Source organism: Bombina bombina, chromosome 2, assembly GCF_027579735.1.
Source record: "Bombina bombina isolate aBomBom1 chromosome 2, aBomBom1.pri, whole genome shotgun sequence".
NCBI lineage: Eukaryota > Metazoa > Chordata > Amphibia > Anura > Bombinatoridae > Bombina > Bombina bombina.
In genome coordinates this window covers 689,734,776-689,757,239 of record NC_069500.1, presented here as the reverse complement: position 1 = coordinate 689,757,239, position 22,464 = coordinate 689,734,776, and the positions used below count along the sequence as shown (strand labels likewise).

General features: G+C 35.2%; 1 protein-coding gene across 1 annotated transcript in view; it reads right to left on the bottom strand.

Moving 5' to 3' along the window:
* Window positions 1–620: 620 nt before the first annotated feature.
* SVEP1 (sushi, von Willebrand factor type A, EGF and pentraxin domain containing 1) overlaps window positions 621–22,464 on the bottom strand; it is an 802,056-nt gene continuing 780,212 nt past the window's right edge. Inside the window, exons 49-51 of the mRNA XM_053702672.1 lie at window positions 7,362–7,457; window positions 4,257–4,350; window positions 621–795 (exon numbers count right to left, since the gene is read on the bottom strand). Of these exons, the coding sequence (XP_053558647.1) occupies window positions 771–795; window positions 4,257–4,350; window positions 7,362–7,457 (215 nt within the window). The 3' untranslated portion in view covers window positions 621–770. The remainder of the gene's footprint in view (window positions 796–4,256; window positions 4,351–7,361; window positions 7,458–22,464) is intronic.

Sequence of the window (22,464 nt, the reverse complement as noted above, 5' to 3'; positions counted from 1 at the left end):
TAATGCCTTTTATATCAGATCATGTTCAAATGCAATCAGCTCCTCTGGGACCGCGCAATAAAACCTCAGGAAATCCACTTATCAATTTATAGCTGCCAGGGAAGGCTGTGTTGCTTAGTATGCCAAAAAGAACTGCACATTTTTGGAGATTAGGTTTGATTTTACAAAAGTCATATATGTATAATAGTGAGCAATCTGTGTTATAGTTAAGGATATTTTAAACTATATATATATATATATATATATATATATATATAATATATATATATATATATATATATATATATATATATATATATATATATATATATATATATATATATATATATAAATACATTTTGAAAAGTGATGGAGATGTGGTTTTCATTCTTAATTTGACATAATCATTATTTATAAAAACTTTTAACAACATATATTTTTTTATTAACTCACTGTGGGTTGTGTAACGTGTGGAACTTTCTGTATTATCAGTGATTAGTTGTCAATGCAGATATATTTAATATAATGACATCAGGCAGTAAATATATAAAAGCACAGGGAACATCAACTGTGATAAAAAATATATACAGTCATTTTCACCAATAAACATCCAACCTCCAGCAGCATATAATTAATACACATTTGCATATGAAAATAAGGATGATTTATTGAAAAATGTAAAAGCATAAGAAAATATATCACATTATAATACTCAAATTTCAATTAAATCTGCACCCCAGATGATCTTCAGAAGGACATGCTTTATCAGTTGTAAGGCATTTCATTTGCAATTAAAAAAATCCATTTCTTCTTTTTCTAAAAAAAAGAATGAATAAATAATTTAAAAAAAACAGAAAACAAAAAGATATGAGAAATCAGTTACAATGTGATTAAAACTGCAGATGTTGAACATCAAAAGGATACACAGGGTTTCAACAGCACGTAAATGAAAGCAAAAGGGAAAGAATAAGCTAGTTGAATGCATTACTGTGCCTTGCATGAGGCAGATTAATTTGCTTCTAGAAAGGATAAAACCCATTATTTGTCTTACTGAAAAACAATACAACATACAAAAGTAGTAGGGATGTGATTATAAGCTACAGATGTGATACATCAAAAGGGCATACTGGGTTTTAGTAAAGTGTAATAAAACAAATAGGTTGCCTGAGTCTTGCCTTTCTCGTGTTCTTTGGCCTATTTTAAATTGAAAAGTGAGCCACTAATTAATTTACTGCTGAATATTAACTTTGCATTTTATTTTATAGACTTGGCTGTTTGTTTTCTATATTAAAACATGTTTTCTAAAGTTATTTAGATTATATTTAAAAAAATATTTTGTTACAGCTAACTTTAAATTGTTTAAATATCTCCCAGTTTGATTATATTTATTTTATAGAATGTAATTTATGTAAAACTCTTCTAAATTAAATGTGCCATTTGATCACAGGCTGGGAGATCCTAAAATCCTGAAACCTTGCATAGAAAAAGGCTTATAAATCATTATGGCTGTAAAATGCATAGGGCCCTGTTCTCTAAAGCTTTCTGCTCTAGCTACATTTTGTAAGATGGCGGCTTGTTACTATAAAGTCCTTCAGGGACTTCTCTGCAGGCAATTGTACCTTGAGAACTCTGTATCTTATTAAAGGGACACTAAACCCAATTTTGTTATTTCATGATTCAGATAGAGCATGTAATTTTAAGCAACTTTCTAATTTACTCCTTTTATCAATTGTTCTTTGTTCTCTTGCTATCTTTATTTAAAAAGCAGGAATTTAAAGCTTAGGAGCCAGCCCATTTTAGGTTTAGCACCCTGGATAAAGCTTGCTTATTGGTGGCTACAATTAGTAAACCAGAAAGCAAGCATAAACCAGGTTCTAAACCAAAAATAGGCCGACTCTTAAGTTTTACATTCCTGCTTTTTCAATAAAGATAGCAAGAGAATGAAGAAAAATTTATAATAGGAGTAAATTAGAAAGTTTCTCTCCATGCCGGTGAGTTTTTGAGTTTGAGTATCAAGCCCATAGTGAGAAATAAAACCATTTTGCTCCTACATTAAATATGAAAAGCCCTTAGCTTGCTTAGTCTGTCTGAAAAGTAAGACAAAAATAAAAAAACTAAAATGTTTTACATTCCTGTCAATGAGCTCTACTTTAAGGGCATATGTTGAATATGTAGATGCACAGGTAACTTTACAAATGTTAAACATAAATATAATGTGTTATCATTAAAGTAGGATAGTTCTGATACTATTGATTCACCACCATTGAAAGAACTTGACTATAAGTCACCTGAGGAATAGGTGTGGCTCTGACACGTGTTGTGGTTTCTTTTTGGCCAGACAAATAAATGTTAAGATGCATCATCTTTTATTTTTATTAATGCAAGTATAACTTTTATTGTATTTCTTAACTATTTATACATCATCCCCTTTATTAATAACAAATGAAACAGCAGTGACAAGAAAGAGAGTGTAAAAAAAAGGTAACAGCTTCACCAGATCTAAATGCTGAGTTATTTCACACCCTGTGCTAAAGCTGTTTTTAGTTATTAGCATTTACACATTCATTTGTGTGTTTTTTTTGTGATGTGTCCATACAATCATGCTTTTTTTGGCAGGCTAGATACTTTTAGAAAATATCTTTAGTTTGCTGAAATATCCTGATATGGTTAAAAAAACACACCATATTCAATTCCAAAACTAAATATGTTTTAGTCATTTTCTATACTGCACATGATAAACCACAGCAAGGTCATTACTTACTAAAACAGCAAAATGTTAAATTCTATAGCTGTGTTTTCCAATAAAAAATATGTATTTGAATATCAGAAGAAACAAATACTTATGAGCTATGTCATCACCAACATAAAACTAGCAGCTAAACATGTGACAATAACAAAAAACAGTGCACCAATAAGATGAGTTTAAATACAATCAGCAATGAGTCCTTATTATGCAGATGAAAAAAGTACAATATATTAAGTATGATCTTCAAATTTGCAATATTTTATTAATGAGAGCCACTATAGCTCTGAGTTAAAAGCATTATAAACCCCACTGTCAATCCCTATATCTTGTCAAGTATCTATTTGGAATACATTTTAAAAAAAACTGATTTAAAAATAGGTTTTAATATTCACAAGAGGGTATTTTTAACCGGTAGCACTAGAGAGCTTTGTTCACAAACAGTGTGTATCTAAAGTTCCAAGAATTTCTCAGAGTTTCAGCAGTGCTTACGGCTTAACCGGTATTCATCCCTCCACGTGATGTTCCTCTGAGCGTAATCCCTCTTGGAACTTGTAAACACGGTTCTATAGATGCACACTGTTTGTGAACAGAGCTCTCTGGTTAAAGTGCTACCGGTTAAAAGCCCCTGTTGTGAATGTTAAAATCTCTTTTTAACTCAGTTTTTTAAATGTATTCCAAATAAATACATGTGAAGATATCCAGATTACAGTGGGATTTATAACGCTTATAACTCAGAGCTATAGTGTCTCTGATTAATAAAATTTTGCAAATTGGAAGATCATACTGAATAAATTGGACTTTTTTCATCTGCATAAAAAGGACTCAGTGGTGATTGTATTTAAACACATATTTTTGGTGCACTTTTGTTATTGTCACATTTTTATTTTTGCTGCTTTAAGATTTGTGTCACTTATACAGGTTGTATTAAATTATATATATATATATAAAACTAGCATCTACTGTCAGGTGATCATAACTACTGTGACAATCAAATAACAGCTACCAGGTTATTAAATATTTTATTTGACTGGTGGACCCTGCACTTTCTATTGAGGGCCTTTTTTTATATATTTCTATAGTGAAAGGAATTAATAATGGCTTCTTTAAAGTAGCCAGTCTTTCAAAATGACATCAGGTATGCAAGCACTTGGCAGAAAACTAAGAACTTTCTGAAAAATATTGCCCCAATCCAAAAAATGGTCTTATATCTCTTTACATATTACAGGGTCTGAGAGAGGGTTATCCAAACCCTTCTGACTTTTTCCTATATGCATATTGTTCTGTAAGGTGGTCACTCTTGCCATGGAATTGAAAAAAACATCTTTAGGGCATAGGAGCTCCTCTAGTAAAGTGGAAGACATGTCTGAAACGTCCTTCACAATCAAGGAGTTAACTATAAATGGTGCACATTTATTTGCCTGTGAACAATAACCTTGCATCAAATGTTTAAGTCTTTAATTTACTTCCTCTGATGCTTTACAACATATATGGTAAGCATATTTTAACATTTGGCAGAACCAAACATCCTTACCTGGAGCAGTCAGGTCCTGTCCAGCTTGGAGGACATTGGCATCGATTTGGCCTTATACATTTACCACCGTTTAAACAAGGGGATTGGCAAACAGCTGCAGTAGGAATATATAAATTAATTGCATTGTAAAAAAGATGCAATACATTTCAGAAAACAATGCCTAGACCCTTTGCTGTGCTTGAACAGGGTAATTTGTTTTAGCTATGAAATATATTTACTTTTCTTCACTGTTCTCATGACTAGAAGGCAGCCTTTATCTAACATATCTCAGTTTACTGAGGGCTAGATTACTAGTGGCATGCTAACTGTTGCACGCAAGCAAAAAGGGATTTATTACGGCGCTTTGCACACATTGGAAGTAGCACACGTATTACAGGTTCAACGTTAACACGTTTGCTTTAGTGCAATTGAATTTAATACGCGTCAGGATAGCGAGACTTCAGAGCTCTTGTTAAATGTTACACAAGCCAAAAAAGTTGCACAAACACATCAAAATTATATTTAAAAATACAGTTACACTCTAAACTAATAAGAATTATTAAAAAAAAAGTGATAAGGGTTTAAAGAAAGGCTGCAAAGGGCTTTAACATACAGATACATACATACATATGTCTAAATATATATGTGTGTGTGTACATGTCTATATATATATTTGAGATTTACGCTAGAATGATTAGCGCAACTTCAGAGCTTACTGTTTTGGGAAACTAAAAAGTTGCACAAAACACATAAAAAATACATTACAAAGTATAATTACAATCATAATAACACCATCTAATTAAAAAATATTATTTATTAGGTATATTTCTACAAAAAACTCCTCTCTTTTTTATATTTCACACATTTATTATTTAGAACGTTTCGGCCCTTGCTTGGGCCTTTGTCAAGGTAATATAAGACAGACCAATGAGGGTGAAACGCGCGTCGCTTGATGCAATCAGTTTGTGAGGGTAACAGCTGTACCCTCCACGTTGTTGCTTAACCGGAGATTTTGTATCACAGAGGTGGTCGAGTAGCGGGTACACTCACGGATGGAAACCGCCAAGTAGCGGAACAGAACGGAGGTCATTGACGACTGCAGTCCAGTAAGTCTAAACAACTATATTGAGGATCTCCAATCAAGGTAAGCGCAGTATTTAAAACGCTGCGACTGCTTGAAACAAATAAGCAGTAAGGAGAGAGAATCGCCTACCTGGTGAGGCGTTTTTTGTTTGTATGTGGAAAAGCTGTGAATCTGGGATAAGTAATAATTGATCCAGAAAGCTGTATAGACACACAAGAATACAAAGCTGTGACTGTGGGATTATAAATATCCGTGAGTGTTCAATACCTTGCCATAATCTCCCACTGAAGATTGAAACAAAGTAAAGAAGTGTGGTGCAAAAGTTGCAATTATAAGCTGAATGGAACGTTACAATTATCCTTTCAAAAGGAACTCTTTTTTCATGTATATATATTTTTTAGTCAGCTGACTTGCTTTGGTATACCAACAGTTGAAGTGGGCCCACACTTTTCTTCAATTAAATCTGTGCAATCTCCTGTAGCAATAAATACTTAGTATAATCATGTATTGTTTTTTTTATTCTTTGTATAATATGAATTTATATAACTGCTGCAATGTTGAGGAGTAATTAAGGAACCATATTGGAGGTTGTTAATTTCTATATTGATACAGTTTTGATTTAGACCTTATGCTTTGGTGCTGGATATAGGGAAGCTAGTTTTTCTCTTTAGGTAAAACAATTCATGTTTTCTTTCCCCCGTGCACTATTTTTCCTGATAAATATTGGGATAATCAGGGAATTTAAAGGAGCGGGTCTCATATATATGAGTAGTGCAATTAGTTGTTATTATATAACCATATATATATATATATATATATATATATATATACACTTTATATATGTGTGTGTACATATGTATTTATGTATTCATATGTGTATATATGTACTTTCAGACATAAATACACATATAAATACCTATGTACACACATAATATATATATATATATATATATATATATATATATATATATCTGTGCATTGGAGCCCTTTGATGTCAAGAAGATGAAAACCTGTAAAATCATATTTATGCAAAATTCATATTTAATAAAGTGCTATAGAGTATATTTACTGTAAATATTTCCCATACCATTGTTCTGCACATAGCAGAATATGTTCTGAGATATTTCCATATATATCTGTATATATCTATACCTATATATATATATTATAAATATATATTGTACCAAAAACATCATATTCTGCTATGTGAAGAACATTGGAATGTGAAATATTCATAATTTCATGTTGGGTTAGAACACATGAGAATTCACAATCGGGTGTGCGCGGGAGTAAGGTGTTTTCCCACTACTTTTTTTCTCCACTGACTTCTATGGGGGAACACGTGGACAAGAATGCAGAATTATAAATTCAGCTTTTTGCGCTTGTTGGATTAGCATGTGAGTGAAAACAATTTACTTTCAACTTGTAATACGAACGCAACCTGACAAGCACAAAAAGTTTACTTCTAGCACAATTAACGCTCGGGCAGGAGCGTTAATTAGCGCTCCACTTGTAATCTGGCCAAAAGTGTTTAACTATGTATTTGCTGTAAATATTTCACATTCCAATGCTCTTCACATAGGGAAATATTTTCTAAGTATATAATCATATAGATATAGTATAGATATTTTACCAAAAAAACATCATATATATCTATATGTATTTAAGAATAAATAGAATATATTCTTCTATGTGAAGAACATTGGAATGTAAAATATTCATAATTCATGTTGGGTTAGTGCACTTTGGAAAACGCAATCAGGTTTGTGCGGGTTTTGTCTATGGGGGAATATGTTAACGAGGCCACGATATTCCAATTTTGGCTTTTTTGCAAGCATCAGGTTAACACTTTTTACTTTCAACTACGCTACCTGACGCGTAGCGAGTTAACACACAAACGGGAGTGATAAATACTAGCACTCCAATTGTAATCTGGCCCTGAATGTGGGAAATAGTACAAATAGTATACTGCTGTTTCTTATTTTAGACATAGATTACAATTAAATATTATATTAAAGCAGATTTAATGATAGATACATTACCAATATGACAACGAACTCCTGTCCACCCATTTGGGCAATTACATTTGTATGGAGCTGTACATCGACCTCCATTAAGACATGGAAGAATGCAGATTGCTAAATTAAAAAAAGAAAAAGATAATATGAAGGGTTATCTTAACAGTACATTTTTTTTCTATATCAATCTATCTATCCTAGAATTTAAAATATTGTCTTCAGCTCAAGTAGATACAAAGGGGCCGATTTATGTAGCTGCGAATGCAGCTGTTTCTGCGCGACCCTTTAGGAAACATAAGTTAAGAAGCAGCGGTCTCTGAGGTGGCAGACAGCAATCATCCTGATCTGCCGCAAATCTGCAGGGGGCGGCATTGCACAAGTATTTCACACAAAATGCTTGTGCAATGATAAATGCCGACAGCGTATGCTGTCGGCATTTATCAATGTCGCTACAGTGGATCATGTCCGCCCACATCTTCCTAAATTGGCCCCAGAAAGTTTAAGATACATTGAACACTGAAGACTGAAATACATTTTTACATTAAACATTTTTGCAATATGGATTTATTAGTAAAAATGCTTCAGCTACCGTTTTTTTTACATTTTTTGTGAAAATTCTTACAGTGCATGTGACCCACTTGGCACACGGCAGTAATGTACTCACATCTTGAATGTTTGAAACATTTATTTAAAGCACGTCAGCCTGGTATATAATTAAGCAAGGCTTCAGGCTACATTTGCCCTTAATTATGCTCAAATGTTTACACTTGTATATCCCATTTATACCCTCTTTAACACTTTGTGTACAATATCAATTTAAAAACAAATTAATATGCCATCTAGTTGTTGACTTAAAGGGACACTGAACCCAATTTTTTTCTTTTGTGATTCAGATAGACCATGACATTTTAAGCAACTTTCTAATTTACTCCTATTATCAAATTTTCTTCATTCTCTTGGTATCTTTATTTGAAATGCAAGAATGTAAGTTTAGATGCCAGCCCAGTTTTGGTGAACAACCTGGGTTGTTCTTGCTGATTGGTGGATAAATTCATCTACCAATAAAAAAGTGCTGTCCAGAGTACTGAACCAAAAAAAAAAAAAAAAAAAAAGCTTTGATGCCTTCTTTTTCAAATAAAGATAGCAAGAGAACGGAGAAAAATTGATAATTGGAGTAAATTAGGCCTAGATTTAGAGTTCGGCGGTAGCCGTCAAAACCAGCGTTAGAGGCTCCTAACGCTGGTTTTGGCCGCCCGCTGGTATTTGGAGTCATTGATTAAAGGGTCTAACGCTCACTTTGCAGCCGCGACTTTTCCATACCGCAGATCCCCCTACGCCATTTGCGTATCCTATCTTTTCAATGGGATCTTTCTAACGCCGGTATTTAGAGTCGTTTCTGCAGTGAGCGTTAGAGCTCTAACGACAAGATTCCAGCCGCCTGAAAAAAGCAGGAGTTAAGAGCTTTCTGGCTAACGCCGGTTTATAAAGCTCTTAACTACTGTACCCTAAAGTACACTAACACCCATAAACTACCTATGTACCCCTAAACCGAGTTCCCCCCACATCGCCGCCACTCGATTAAAAATTTTAACCCCTAATCTTCCGACCGCCACCTACGTTATACTTATGTACCCCTAATCTGCTGCCCCTAACCCCGCCGACCCCTATATTACATTTATTAACCCCTAATCTGCCCCCCACAACATCGCCGCCAGCTACTTACAATAATTAACCCCTAATCTTCCGACCGCAAAGCGCCGCCACCTACGTTATCCCTATGTACCCCTAATCTGCTGCCCCTAACACCGCCGACCCCTATATTATATTTATTAACCCCTAATCTGCCCCCCTCAACGTCGCCGACACCTACCTACACTTATTAACCCCTAATCTGCCGAGCGGACCTGAGCGCTACTATAATAAAGTTATTAACCCCGAATCCGCCTCACTAACCCTATCATAAATAGTATTAACCCCTAATCTGCCCTCCCTAACATCGCCGACACCTACCTTCAATTATTAACCCCTAATCTGACGACCGGAGCTCACCGCTATTCTAATAAATGTATTAACCCCTAAAGCTAAGTCTAAAACTAACACCCCCCTAACTTAAATATAATTTTAATCTAACGAAATAAATTAACTCTTATTAAATAAATTAATCCTATTTAAAGCTAAATACTTACCTGTAAAATAAACCCTAATATAGCTACAATATAAATTATAATTATATTATAGCTATTTTAGGATTAATATTTATTTTACAGGTAACTTTGTATTTATTTTAACTAGGTACAATAGCTATTAAATAGTTAAGAACTATTTAATAGTTACCTAGTTAAAATAATAACAAATTTACCTGTAAAATAAATCCTAACCTAAGATATAATTAAACCTAACACTACCCTATCAATAAAATAATTAAATAAACTACCTACAATTACCTACAATTAACCTAACACTACACTATCAATAAATTAAATAAACACAATTGCTACAAATAAAAATTAAATAAACTAGCTAAAGTACAAAAAATAAAAAAGAACTAAGTTACAGAAAATAAAAAAATATTTACAAACATAAGAAAAATATTACAACAATTTTAAACTAATTACACCTACTCTAAGCCCCCTAATAAAATAACAAAGCCCCCCAAAATAATAAATTCCCTACCCTATTCTAAATTAAAAAAGTTACAAGCTCTTTTACCTTACCAGCCCTGAACAGGGCCCTTTGCGGGGCATGCCCCAAGAAGTTCAGCTCTTTTGCCTGTAAAAAAAAACATACAATACCCCCCCCCAACATTACAACCCACCACCCACATACCCCTAATCTAACCCAAACCCCCCTTAAATAAACCTAACACTAATCCCCTGAAGATCTTCCTACCTTGTCTTCACCATCCAGGTATCACCGATCCGTCCTGGTTCCAAGATCTTCATCCAACCCAAGCGGGGGTTGGCGATCCATAATCCGGTGCTGAAGAGGTCCAGAAGAGGCTCCAAAGTCTTCATCCTATCCGGGAAGAAGAGGCGATCCGGACCGGCAACCATCTTGATCCAAGCGGCATCTTCTATCTTCATCCGATGACGACCGGCTCCATCCTGAAGACCTCCACCGCGGACCCATCTTCTTCCGGCGACGTCCAACTGCAGAATGACGGTTCCTTTAAGGGACGTCATCCAAGATGGCGTCCCTCGAATTCCGATTGGCTGATAGGATTCTATCAGCCAATCGGAATTAAGGTAGGAATATTCTGATTGGCTGATGGAATCAGCCAATCAGAATCAAGTTCAATCCGATTGGCTGATCCAATCAGCCAATCAGATTGAGCTCGCATTCTATTGGCTGTTCCGATCAGCCAATAGAATGCGAGCTCAATCTGATTGGCTGATTGGATCAGCCAATCGGATTGAACTTGATTCTGATTGGCTGATTCCATCAGCCAATCAGAATATTCCTACCTTAATTCCGATTGGCTGATAGAATCCTATCAGCCAATCGGAATTCGAGGGACGCCATCTTGGATGACGTCCCTTAAAGGAACCGTCATTCTGCAGTTGGACGTCGCCGGAAGAAGATGGGTCCGCGGTGGAGGTCTTCAGGATGGAGCCGGTCGTCATCGGATGAAGATAGAAGATGCCGCTTGGATCAAGATGGTTGCCGGTCCGGATCGCCTCTTCTTCCCGGATAGGATGAAGACTTTGGAGCCTCTTCTGGACCTCTTCAGCACCGGATTATGGATCGCCAACCCCCGCTTGGGTTGGATGAAGATCTTGGAACCAGGACGGATCGGTGATACCTGGATGGTGAAGACAAGGTAGGAAGATCTTCAGGGGATTAGTGTTAGGTTTATTTAAGGGGGGTTTGGGTTAGATTAGGGGTATGTGGGTGGTGGGTTGTAATGTTGGGGGGGGGTATTGTATGTTTTTTTTTACAGGCAAAAGAGCTGAACTTCTTGGGGCATGCCCCGCAAAGGGCCCTGTTCAGGGCTGGTAAGGTAAAAGAGCTTGTAACTTTTTTAATTTAGAATAGGGTAGGGAATTTATTATTTTGGGGGGCTTTGTTATTTTATTAGGGGGCTTAGAGTAGGTGTAATTAGTTTAAAATTGTTGTAATATTTTTCTTATGTTTGTAAATATTTTTTTATTTTCTGTAACTTAGTTCTTTTTTATTTTTTGTACTTTAGCTAGTTTATTTAATTGTATTTATTTGTAGCAATTGTGTTTATTTAATTTATTGATAGTGTAGTGTTAGGTTAATTGTAGGTAATTGTAGGTAGTTTATTTAATTATTTTATTGATAGGGTAGTGTTAGGTTTAATTATATCTTAGGTTAGGATTTATTTTACAGGTAAATTTGTTATTATTTTAACTAGGTAACTATTAAATAGTTCTTAACTATTTAATAGCTATTGTACCTAGTTAAAATAAATACAAAGTTACCTGTAAAATAAATATTAATCCTAAAATAGCTATAATATAATTATAATTTATATTGTAGCTATATTAGGGTTTATTTTACAGGTAAGTATTTAGCTTTAAATAGGATTAATTTATTTAATAAGAGTTAATTTATTTCGTTAGATTAAAATTATATTTAAGTTAGGGGGGTGTTAGTGTTAGGGTTAGACTTAGCTTTAGGGGTTAATACATTTATTAGAATAGCGGTGAGCTCCGGTCGTCAGATTAGGGGTTAATAATTGAAGGTAGGTGTCGGCGATGTTAGGGAGGGCAGATTAGGGGTTAATACTATTTATGATAGGGTTAGTGAGGCAGATTCGGGGTTAATAACTTTATTATAGTAGCGCTCAGGTCCGCTCGGCAGATTAGGGGTTAATAAGTGTAGGTAGGCGTCGGCGACGTTGTGGGGGGCAGATTAGGGGTTAATAAATATAACATAGGGGTCGGCGATGTTAGGGCAGCAGATTAGGGGTACATAGGGATAACGTAGGTTGCGGCGGTTTACGGAGCGGAAGATTAGGGGTTAATAATAATATGCAGGGGTCAGCGATAGCGGGAGTGGCAGATTAGGGGTTAATAAGTGTAAGGTTAGGGGTGCTTAGACTCGGGGTACATGTTAGAGTGTTAGGTGCAGACGTAGGAAGTGTTTCCCCATAGGAAACAATGGGGCTGCGTTAGGAGCTGAACGCTGCTTTTTTGCAGGTGTTAGGTTTTTTTTCAGCTCAAACAGTCCCATTGTTTCCTATGGGGGAATCGTGCACGAGCACGTTTTTGATGCCGGCCGCGTCCGTAAGCAACTCTGGTATCGAGAGTTGCATTTGCGGTAAAAATGCCCTACGCTCCTTTTTTGGAGCCTAACGCAGCATTTGTTTTAACTCTCGATACCAGAGTTAAATTTATGGTGCGGCCAGAAAAAAGCCCGCGGAGCGTTAACAGCCCTTTTACCGCCGAACTCTAAATCTAGGCCTTAGAAAGTAGCTTAAAATTGCATGTTCTATCTGAATCACAAAAGAAAAAAATTGGACCACATTATTTGCGGGCGTGCAATAATTTACCAGCCATTACGAGCTAATAATCAACCAGCCATTACAAGCTCACAGTAGCAATTAGCGCTCAAAAAATTAACCAGAGATCTGATCTCTGATTAATTTTCTTTAAGTGCCCCAAATGCCCTCAAAATAGACGGCATTATAGTTTTTTTATAAAAAAAAATAAGCATTTTTTTTAAATACAAACAAAACTGCAGTAGGCAGTTTTTGGGGTCTAAAGTTGGTGGGAGTGGGGTGTTAGAAAAACAAAACAGCACTGAAAAGTGCCTTTACATTACAGTCTATGGGATCTGTGTGTTCCCAGTAAATATATATATATATGTATATGTATATAAATTATATGTATATGACTATATACATATATATTTATGTGTTAATATGTGTATACACACATATTAATACAAATATATTTAAAAATACGATGCCATTGCTGCGCTACTTACCCCTTCGCTGTGGAAGGTTCTGATGCCGTCTCCATTGGAGCCTATGGAAGCGCATTCTCGTAAGTGCAATGCTTCCCAGCAATGCAAACGCAAACTCGCGTTGCTATTAACTTGTAATACCAGCGCACATTAGCTTGCGCTGGTATTAGACAGTGGAGCACAAATATCGCTTTCATGAAAACAATATTTAGTGGTCCACTTGTAATCTGGCACTAAATCTTTTAAGCTGGCTACACGTCTATAGGCCATTACTGGAGCGATCTGAAATGATTTAATATTCATATTACACTTACTTAATATATGCCAATGTTTGTTGATTATACCTTTAATTTCTTTACTATATGGGCTAAATTGTAATACAAAGACTAGCCTGGATTTTTTCACTTTATTCAATTTCTGTACATATGCTATCTCTTTCTCTATCAGGTCTTTTGGATATGCCCTCTCTACAAAACGCTGACCCATTTGTTTTAAACGTTCTGGAGTATGTTTTTCACTTGTTACTATTATTTTAACTCGCAATTGACTTCTCGGTAAAGAATCTTTTAATTTGGCATTATGGAAGCTATCATATTTTAAAAGAGTATTTCTGGCTGTCTTTTTTCTGTTTATATCCAAAGACAAATTGTCTCCATCTTTATACACCCTTGTATCCAAAAAAAAAACTAATACTCTCTTCGCTGTGAGTGAAAGTAAATTCTAATCCTTTTACAGATGTATTTAACTGTTCCACAAAGATTTTTAATGAGGTCTCATCTCCCCCTCTCATATGCCAAAGATATTGTGTATGAATAACCACCAGGTGACGCCATACTCTACAGAGTTTATTCTCATAGACATATTTCTCTTTAAAAAAAGAAATGTATAAATTGCCATATGATGGGACGACATTTGACTCCATTGCAGTTATGTTTTTTTTAACATACCATATATCCTGGAACAGGAAATAATTTTAAAATAATACCAATCTAAGTAAATCCTCCAAAAAGCTGAATTGTGCTGCATTGGAAGTTGTACTCATTTTCTGCATTTTCATTACCACTTCAATGCCACTTTCATGCCTTATAGCAATATAGAGGCTCATAATTTTCTTGTTCTTTCTACATTATAAATTAGAGAACAGGGACACTTGAGCATACATACTGCATAAATTGTTTCACATGTAAAAAATTGTTTTATCTTATATTTGTATCTGCTCCTAGGGTGGACAAATTCACCTCCCTTGATAATTGAACTAAAGTTCATACATCCTAAACAGGCATAGCAACTTTATTGTTTGCTAGTAATAAATGTTTGTTCTTTCCTAATTTTTGGATCAACATCAGATCTTGCTAAATAATCAAGTACATTTTTCACACTTCTATGTGCCATTAAGGGATAATTATTAAACACTTCAATATTATTGTTACAATAAAATCCCTTAGGATGTGCCAATGTTTATGTAATATTCAAGATATTTGGTCACTATAGGGGTTATATTGCAAGGCAAAGACCATTCTGTTCACTTTCTCTTTTTTAGATGTTCCTGACTCATTGCTTTGCAAGTGTTTTTCTATGACTTGCTGAGGGTATCCCCTCCTTACAAACTTCTACTTCATTTCTAACAACCTTTTATCTCAATTAGTCTCCTTCAATTTCCTAGGGTAAAATCTGGTCTAAAAAGACCACTGAAACTTAATTTATGACATCAAGAATTCTAATTCTCTAACTGACAAATTCTTTTAAAAACGTCATCAAGGTACCAGCGTCACCCCTCCACACGCCAAATATGTCATCGATATAGCACCACCAGGCGGCACGATACTGTCTAAAATTAACATTTTTGTTTACAACTTTCTCTTCTACACTGCTTATAAACATTCCTTTTTATTGGCACAACCAGTCATTCTGGAATAGAAAGTAGTTCAAATAGTTGTTCTTCTGTTTAACCCTTGTCCACTAACAATGTTTTGCGAACCACTCCTATTCCTGTTTCATGTATAAACGTATCTGTGGGTAAATATAGATCTCTGGCTTTTATAGGAAGTCCCCTGTTTCTTTAATATATGAAGTAGTTTTAACCACTTCTGGTTGTAACTGCCTATCCAGAAAAATGTAGATGTTTGTGCACACTAAAAATAATTGGTCTCCCTGTAGGAGTTGAAATATTCTTATGAATTTTAGGGACCATATAAAGATGGGGGTTATTGTGTTATAATATTTTAAAACCTGCAAGAGATAGAAATAACCTTTTTTAGAACAGACATCTTAAAATGGCAGTAAAGTCCAAATTAAAATGCAATTTTAAACAACTTTCCAATTTACTTTTATCATCACATTTGCTTTGTTCTCTTGTTATTCTTAGTTGAAAGCTAAACCTAGGTAGACTTGCATGCTAATTTTTAAGTCCTTAAAGGCCGCCTCTTATCTGAATGCATTTTGACAGGTTTTCACAGCTAGAAGGTGTTGGTTCATGTGTGCCATATAGATAATATTGTGCTCACGCCCCGTGAAGTTAAGAGTCAGCACTAATTGCTTGAAATGCATGTCTGTCAAAATATCTGAGATAAGGGGCAGTCTGCAGAAGCTTAGATACAAGGTAATCATACAGACAAAAAGTACAGTATATTAATATAACAGTGTTGGTTATGCAAAATTGTGGAATGATAAATAAAGGGATTTTTAAACAATACAATTTTTGGTGTTTAATGTTCCTTTAAGCAAGTTATTTTATAATCATGATTTATGTAAAGTAAACTTCAGGGATTGTGTGTAACATAAATCAGTTTTAGAATGTTTAACCCCTAATCTGCCGCCCCAGCTATCGCTGACCCCTGCATATTATTATTAACCCCTAATCTGCCGCTCCGTAAACCACGGCAAGCTACATTATAGCTATGTACCCCTAATCTGCTGCCCCTAACACCGCCGACCCCTATATTATATTTATTAACCCCTAATCTGCCCCCCTCAACGTCGCCTCCACCTGCCTACACTTATTAACCCCTAATCTGCCGAGCGGACCGCACCGCTACTATAATAAAGTTATTAACCCCTAATCCGCCTCACTCCCGCCTCAATAACCCTATAATAAATAGTATTAACCCCTAATCTGCCCTCCCTAACATCGCCGACACCTAACTTCAAGTATTAACCCCTAATCTGTCGATCGGAGCTCACCGCTACTCTAATAAACCGCTAAAGCTAATTCTAACCCTAACACTAACACCCCCCTAAGTTAAATATAATTTTATTCTAACAAAATAAATTAACTCTTATTAAATAAATTATTCCTATTTAAATCTAAATACTTACCTGTAAAATAAACCCTAATATAGCTACAATATAAATTATAATTATATTGTAGCTATTTTAGGATTAATATTTATTTTACAGGCAACTTTGTATTTATTTTAACCAGGTACAATAGCTATTAAATAGTTAATAACGATTTAATAGTTACCTAGTTAAAATAATTACAAAATTACCTGTAAAATAAATCCTAACCTAAGTTACAATTAAACCTAACACTACACTATCAATAAATTAATTAAATAAAATACCTACAATCAGATTGAGCTCGCATTCTATTGGCTGTTCCGATCAGCCAATAGAATGCGAGCTCAGTCTGATTGGCTGATCAGATCAGCCAATCGGATTAAACTTGATTCTGATTGGCTGATTCCATCAGCCAATCAGAATTTTCCTACCTTAATTCCGAATGGCTGATAGGATCCTATCAGCCAATCGGAATTTGAGGGACGCCATCTTGGATGACGTCCCTTAAAGGAACCTTCATTCTTCAGTTGGACGTCGGAAGAAGAAGATTGATCCGCGTTGGAGGTCTTCACGATGGAGCCGTTCCTCATCGGATGAAGATAGAAAATGCCGCTTGGATCAAGATGGTTGCCGGTCTGGATCGCCTCTTCTTCCCGGATAGGATGAAGACTTTGGAGCCTCTTCTGGACCTCTTCAGCCGCCGGATTATGGATCGCCAGCCCCCGCTTGGGCTTGGATGAAGATTTCGGAGCCAGGACGGATCGGTGTGATACCCGGCGAGGTGAAGATAAGGTAGGAAGATCTTCAGGGGCTTAGTGTTAGGTTTATTTAAGGGGGGTTTGGGATAGATTAGGGGTATGTGGGTGGTGGGTTTTAATGTTGGGGGGGGTATTGTATGTGTTTTTTTTACAGGCAAAAGAGCTGAATTCTTTGGGGCATGCCCTACAAAAGGTCCTTTTAAGGGCTGGTAAGGTAAAAGAGCTTTGAACTTTTTTAATTTAGAATAGGGTAGGGCATTTTTTTATTTTGGGGGGCTTTGTTATTTTATTAGGGGGCTTAGAGTAAGTGTAATTAGTTTAAAATTGTTGTAATATTTTTCTTATGTTTGTAAATATTTTTTTATTTTTTGTAACTTAGTTCTTTTTTATTTTTTGTACTTTAGTTAGTTTATTTAATTGTAGTTATTTGTAGGTATTGTATTTAATTAATTTATTGATAGTGTAGTGTTAGGTTTAATTGTAGATAATTGTAGGTATTTTATTTAATTAATTTATTGATAGTGTAGTGTTAGGTTTAATTGTAACTTAGGTTATGATTTATTTTACAGGTAATTTTGTAATTATTTTAACTAGGTAACTATTAAATAGTTATTAACTATTTAATAGCTATTGTACCTGGTTAAAATAATTACAAAGTTACCTGTAAAATAAATATTAATCCTAAAATAGCTACAATATAATTATAATTTATATTGTAGCTATATTAGGGTTTATTTTACAGGTAAGTATTTAGCTTTAAATAGGAATAATTTATTTAATAATAGTTAATTTATTTCGTTAGATTTAAATTATATTTAAGTTAGGGGGGTTTTAGGGTTAGGGTTAGAATTAGCTTTAGGGGTTAAAAAATTTATTAGAATATCGGTGAGCTCCGGTCGGCAGATTAGGGGTTAATGCTTGAAGTTAGGTGTCGGCGATGTTAGGGAGGGCAGATTAGGGGTTAATACTATTTATTATAGGGTTATTGAGGCGGGAGTGAGGCGGATTAGGGGTTAATAACTTTATTATAATAGCGGCGTGGTCCGGTCGGCAGATTAGGGGTTAATAAGTGTAGGCAGGTGGATGCGACGTTGAGGGGGGCAGATTAGGGGTTAATAAATATAATATAGGGGTCGGCGGTGTTAGGGGCAGCAGATTAGGGGTACATAAGGATAATTTAGGTGGCGGCGCTTTGCGGTCGGCAGATTAGGGGTTAATTATTGTAGGTAGCTGGCGGCGACATTGTGGGGGGCAGGTTAGGGGTTAATAAATATAATATAGGGGTCGGCGGTGTTAGGGGCAGTAGATTAGGGGTACATAAGGATAACATAGGTGGCGGTCGGCAGATTAGGGGTTAAAAAAATTTAATAGAGTGGCGGCGATGTGGGGGGACCTCGGTTTAGGGGTACATAGGTAGTTTATGGGTGTTAGTGTACTTTAGAGCACAGTAGTTAAGAGCTTTATGAACCGGCGTTAGCCCAGAAAGCTCTTAACTACTGACTTTTTTCTGCGGCTGGAGTTTTGTCGTTAGATTTCTAACGCTCACTTCAGCCACGACTCTAAATACCAGCGTTAGAAAGATCCCATTGAAAAGATTGGATACGCAATTGACGTAAGGGGATCTGCGGTATGGAAAAGTCGCGACTGGAAAGTGAGCGTTAGACCCTTTCCTGACTGACTCCAAATACCAGAGGGCGGTAAAAACCAGCGTTAGGACCCTCTAACGCTGGTTTTCACGGCTACCGCCCAACTCTAAATCTAGGCCACAGTTTTAATGCATTAGTGAATTTATTGATTTATCTTTGGCAGATAATTAGTAGAGCAGTGCATTGCAATATGTTTAAGGAAATTTTTATTTATAAAACATCTTTAGAAATAAAAAATCTAGGGAATTCAAAAGCAAAAATATGCTGATGTTAAAGTTTAAGTTTTCTCTGTTGACTTTCTCTTACTAACTGGAAACTGAAAATTCTAATTTATCCCCGCGCCCACCACCATTTTTTTTTCATACTGATTTTCACTTTTCTGATTTAGAACTTCATCTAACTTTCGTAAGTTGGTAAGAATTACCCTACCCTATTTTCATTTAACTTTCAGCAATTTTATTTCTATAAAAAAAAAATCAGCATTTCAGAATATGATGCTTAGTAATATAACTAAATGGTGTAAAAGACTGGTTTTACAATTACATCCTCCACCTCCACCATATTGAGTTTTATTGCGTCTCTACACTAGCCAGGACACCTGGGGGCTTAGCGCTATTGTCTTGCTACTAAAGAGGTTTTGGTTTCGGCGGTCACACTCCTGCTGACCCATTTACCTCTTTGCAAGTTTGGCGATTTGAAGCATTTGTTACAGCATATCTGCTTTTGTACCCTTACATTGTGGTGTTATCAAGGCTTATGTGACGCTTTTATATATTTTAAAATAAATTTGTATCCAAGTTTTGCCTAGTGTACTGTTTTCCCATCAGTATAAAGTGGGAGTGCGCATATCCTTGAGCTTAGTGGAAAGCTCCAACAAATGTGAGTAGTCATTTGTTACAAAACAACTACTTCCTCAAAGTGCCATTACAGATTCACACTATGTTGCAATTTTCTGTTTCCTTTTTTATGGGATCTCACTGAGGAATGCTAACAAGCTGAAAAACTCATCCAGAGGACACAGACATATCCTTGATTCAGAACTTTATTTGGTTTTCCTTTTATGATTTTTGTTATCACATTTATTTCACATTTTTTTCTTTGTGATATTCGGTATATTTATTGTAATCCTCCACCTCTGATAAGCATGGAAGAAATAGACAAGCACAATATATTTTTAATTAAGTAATAAACTAATTATGACAGAATACTATGTATAGTTAACCTATTTTTTCATGATTTTAAACAATATATTTATATAAATATGAATTAAATACCTTTATCTAAATATGAATTATTACTTTAATATAATATTTCAGTATTTAATACATTTAATATTCATACTTATAGTTATCTTTAATACATAACATATTATAGTCAACATAATTATTAGTTGTTTAAATATGTGTGTGTTTTGAAACCAGTTGTTAAGGGCATTTTAACACTTTACATCTAGGAGATTGAGATATATATACAGTATATATAATGTAGAACCCATAAATTGACTGCATACAAAAAGCTGACAGCTGCTTATGATCTCAATGCAAATTCTGCACAATGTATTGTATTTCAGGCCACAAAAGCCTTCAACGACCATAGTATGGCAAGCACAAAAAGAAAATTCAACCGTATTGAGAGCAGCTGCATTAACAGCTAGGGAGAGGCAAAACAATAAATATATAAATAAGTAACCTTGACGTTAGTGCCTCTCAAGAATGTCACTACTTACATTTCAGTGAGAGGTCTCTTATATTAACAAAAGTTTTTATTTTTTTGAATTGTCATTGAATAGTTTAATTTAATTTAAACATGATATGAAAACAATTTGTGACACATTTTATTGTAAGCTTTGAGAAACAATTTGTTAATGTCATCATTTTAAACAATAATGATTATTATTAGATCTAAACATGATATCATAGAATGAAAATAAGCATTATTTTTGGCAACAAAGTGTCTAGTTTAAGAAACACCCAAACATATTTAAAGGTGCAGTAAAACTAGAATGTTTCTGCAATGTATTTAAACACTAAACTATGCTAATCTGCATACTGAAAACATTACACTAATAAATGTATTTGTTTCATCGTGAGAGTCCATGAGCCATGACATGTGGGAATAAACTCTACTCCAGTAAAAGGAGGCAAAAACAGCCAACATTGCAGAGATTTTAATCTCTCCCACAATCCCTCAGTCATACATATGGCTAAAAGAAAGGAGAAAAATAGAAAAGCAAGAAAGGAAAAGCAGGGCTAGAGAAGTATAAACTAGTACTGCTTCAAACTGTACAAAATATAAGGGCCGATCTTAAGGACTCTCCCGATCACGAAAGGAATTAATTTATCATGTAAACATACATTTTGTTTTCTTTCATAAAACGGTGAGAGTCTACTAGCCATCACTTGAGGGAGCCTGTACCAAAGCAGTAAAGTCCACAAGACCACCATGATATATGGGAGCTGGATAACAGTTAAGCAGGCATTTTACACAGCTAAATTTGTTCAATGAAAGCTTCATTCCTGAAATCCCAATAGGTGATGACTGAATGAGCAGTAATCTACTCTGGGGGAGTGTTCCCTGCAACCAAATAGCCTTTGAAATCCAAACATTTTCTTTCAATATTCAGATAGAGAATACAATTTAAAAAAAGTTACCAATTTACTAATATTATCCAAATTGCTTTATGTAGCGTGCACATGCCTGAAGCACTACATGACAGGAAATAGTACTGCATCTAGTGCGCTTGCTAATGTATAATATTGTTGATAAAACTGCTGCCATTTAGTGCTGCAGACGTGCACTCTCCTGAGCTTACATCCCTGCTTTTCAACAAAGGATAAAGGAAACTGAAGAAAATTAGATAATAGAAGTAAATTTGAAAGTTGTTTAAAATTGTATGCTCTATCTGAATCATGAAATAAAATTTTGGGGTTCTATGTTTCTTTAAGCCAAGCGGCTAAAGTAATTGTTGTAGCATTATGTCCCATATGGGGACCAGAAAAGTAAATAAACAAAGAAGAAGAATATCTAAAATCTTTTGTAAATTCTAAATAAACTTTCAAGGCTCTGATATTTAAGTTGTGAAAAAGTTGCTCTTTAGCATCCAGGGGCGTATTTTGGCCTAGGCAAACAAGGCACTTGCCTAGGACAGCAGATTTTTTTGGGGGGCAGCACATTTTGAGTCTTGCTACACACACTTACTACACCCAGATATACACCCACACTGCACTACACATTCACTGCACTAAACAGGCACACTACACGCACACACTCACCATATACAAACCCACACACACATGTGCACTTGACCATGAACATTTGCTTTGGAAATGCCATGAAAAAGAAGTCACATTACACCCTTGCCAAAAAAAGGCCTAAAACATATCGGGGGCAGCAGAATGTTGAGTGCCTAGGGCAGCACAAAACCTAAATACACCACTGTTAGCATCCTATGAGCTGGAGAAGGAAAAGGAAACACAATTTCATGATTACTAGTATAACCTTAGGTAAGAA